Source organism: Micromesistius poutassou (assembly GCF_964030765.1).
Source record: "Micromesistius poutassou genome assembly, chromosome: 2".
NCBI classification, from domain to species: Eukaryota; Metazoa; Chordata; class Actinopteri; order Gadiformes; family Gadidae; genus Micromesistius; species Micromesistius poutassou.
This window is the reverse complement of record NC_140272.1, coordinates 17,762,494-17,764,993: the sequence shown is the minus strand read 5'-3', so window position 1 is coordinate 17,764,993 and position 2,500 is coordinate 17,762,494. Positions and strand designations below refer to the sequence as shown.

At 50.2% G+C, this 2,500-nt stretch overlaps 1 protein-coding gene across 1 annotated transcript in view; it reads left to right on the top strand.

Annotated features, from left to right (window-relative positions):
• The window catches only part of ppfia4 (PTPRF interacting protein alpha 4), a gene marked incomplete at its 5' end in the record, with an annotated part of 53,845 nt that overhangs the window by 41,139 nt on the left and 10,206 nt on the right, over positions 1-2,500 (top strand). The window contains 5 exons of the mRNA XM_084463657.1: positions 688-723; positions 859-993; positions 1,164-1,278; positions 1,791-1,872; positions 1,995-2,076. Coding sequence (XP_084319783.1) covers positions 688-723; positions 859-993; positions 1,164-1,278; positions 1,791-1,872; positions 1,995-2,076 — 450 coding nt within the window. The remainder of the gene's footprint in view (positions 1-687; positions 724-858; positions 994-1,163; positions 1,279-1,790; positions 1,873-1,994; positions 2,077-2,500) is intronic.

The window sequence follows — 2,500 nt, the reverse complement described above, 5'->3', positions numbered from 1 at the left end:
AACACAGGCACGCACTCTCGAGCAAAGATGCACACACACACACACACACACAAAAACAAAGCCTTCTTTCCCTCTTGCACACTAGACATGCACAACATGACACGGTACTTCTAGACAGTACAATAAGTATAATAGTACAATACTACAGTACTATACTAGTACTGTACTATAAACATTCTTACCATGTGGGCCGTCACTTTTTAATATGGTTCAGTCATAAGTCAATGACGCTTCTTTAGTTAATGATAAACTAATCATTAACTAACCCTTTAATAAACATTTGTAGATGATCAATAAGGTGCTCTGGACAGATCAGCCGCCCCGTGGACCGTACCAACTGGTGGGCTGATCTACCCCACCCACATTAGGGTGGACACTCCCACTTGTGATGTCACTAGAGGGCCTATTTCAACATGATCTGAACACCAAGGCCTCGTTAATGACGAGTCCATCACTTTCCAAATGGCTCGCGAATGACTCACGACTGAACGTTAGTGTGAAGCGTCACCGGCGTGTTCTTTACTTTAAAGAACCCCCGAACATTAGCGTGTTCTTTACTTTAAAGAACCCCCGAACATTAAATAACAGTAAACCAAAAACACGTGCGCCATCATCGCCAGCCATCGCACGCCCCGTCCCCTCTAACCCGTGTTGTTGTTGTTGTTGTTGTCGTTGCGGTCCTCACAGCCGAGCGACCTGAGGAAGCACCGCAGGAAAGTGGCCGTAAGTCTCCTCCCTTAACATCTAACGCTGACCCCCGACCCCCCTCGCTGCAGCTCACCGCTGCACCGCGGCGTTCACTGACCTGACCCTGTCCCCTTTCCTTTTCTCTCCCATTGGCCGGTTCCTCCCCCCCAGTCCCCGACGGAGGTGCGCGAGGACAAGGCCACCATCAAGTGCGAGACGTCCCCTGCCCCTCGTCCCCCGCGTAGTCTACGGCTGGAGACCAACTTCGCCCAGCTCACCGGCAGCCTGGAGGACGGCCGCGGGTACGTGTGGTGTGTGAGGCCCCCTTGCCGGTCCCCCTTCCCCTTCACGTTCACCCAGTCGATCACCCCAGATAACACACTCGCTCGCTCGCTCACACACTCACACACACACGCGCGTAATGGCGCGAGCACACCGCTGACGCGACTGTCTGGGGGCTCGTCCACAGCAACAAGCAGAAGAAGGGCATCAAGTCGTCCATCGGCCGGCTGTTTGGGAAGAAGGAGAAGGGTCGCATGGAGCAGGCGGTGGTGGGCGGGAGGGAGGGCACGCCTCTTCCTCCTTTGCCAGGTACAGCTGTGTGTGTGTGTGTGTGTGTGTGAGCGTGCGTGTGTGTGTGTGTTTGTGTGTGCGATGTGATGGAGATCCAATATCTTCATAAGATTCGGCGGAGTGACTAGCTCCTTGACATGTCAGCTTGTACTTGTACACATATTTCAAAGTTAAAGAAAAAGCAGAAAAGCATAAATATATTATGATATATTTAAATGATCAAAATTCAAACTATTCTTTTGTGAATCTTCAACTATTCTAATGAACTTAAATGATGCTTAAACTGTCTTGGTCGGCTGGCAGCTACAGTGTGTGTGTGTGTGTGTGTGTGTGTGTGTGTGTGTGTGTGTGTGTGTGTGTGTGTGTGTGTGTGTAAGTGTGTGTGTATATGTATATGTGTGTGTGTGTGTGTGTGTGTGTGTGTGTGTGTATGTGTGTGTGTAAGATGCTGACAGCAGGGACATAACACTCATGGTTGTGTGTGTGTGTGTGTGTGTGTGTGTGTGTGTGTGTGTGTGTGTGTGGTCCAGACTTTGAGATGAGCATCGGAGACACCATGACTCTGGGGAAGCTGGGCACCCAGGCAGAACGGGACCGCAGGATGAAGAAGAAGTAACACTTTGTTGTCCGTCTCCATTCTCTTATACCCAGAGAGCGTCGGGGTATTTTCAAATCTACATCGTCGTTGTTTTTCTCTACCCCTCCCTCCCCCCCCCCCCCCCCCCTGTCTACAGACATGAGCTGCTGGAAGACGCCAGGAGGCGGGGCCTGCCGTTCGCCCAATGGGACGGCCCCACCGTGGTTTCCTGGCTAGAGGTATATCCCCGACACAGCCGACAGTAGCCGTGTTCCAAATCGTTCCCTATTCCCTCGCTCACTATTCCCTACATAGTGTTTATGACATAGTGAACTATATAGGGGAACGAACAAACGAGAATTCGGGACACTACGCTGAACATTTCCGAACATCATTTGCAGTCAGTGAATGCGCCCGCATTGCATTGTGGTATACGGGAGTCACGTGTAGGGGAACATCGTATGTTCACTCAAATGTTGTGCATTTTATAGTCCACCATAGAGTGAATGAAATGAACCGCTGAGAATTCAAACAGCACTACAAAATGGCACCCTATATAGTGCACTATATCACCCTATATAGTGCACTGCATCACCCTATATAGTGCACTATATCACCCTATATAGTGCACTGTATCACCCTATATAGTGCACTGTATCACCC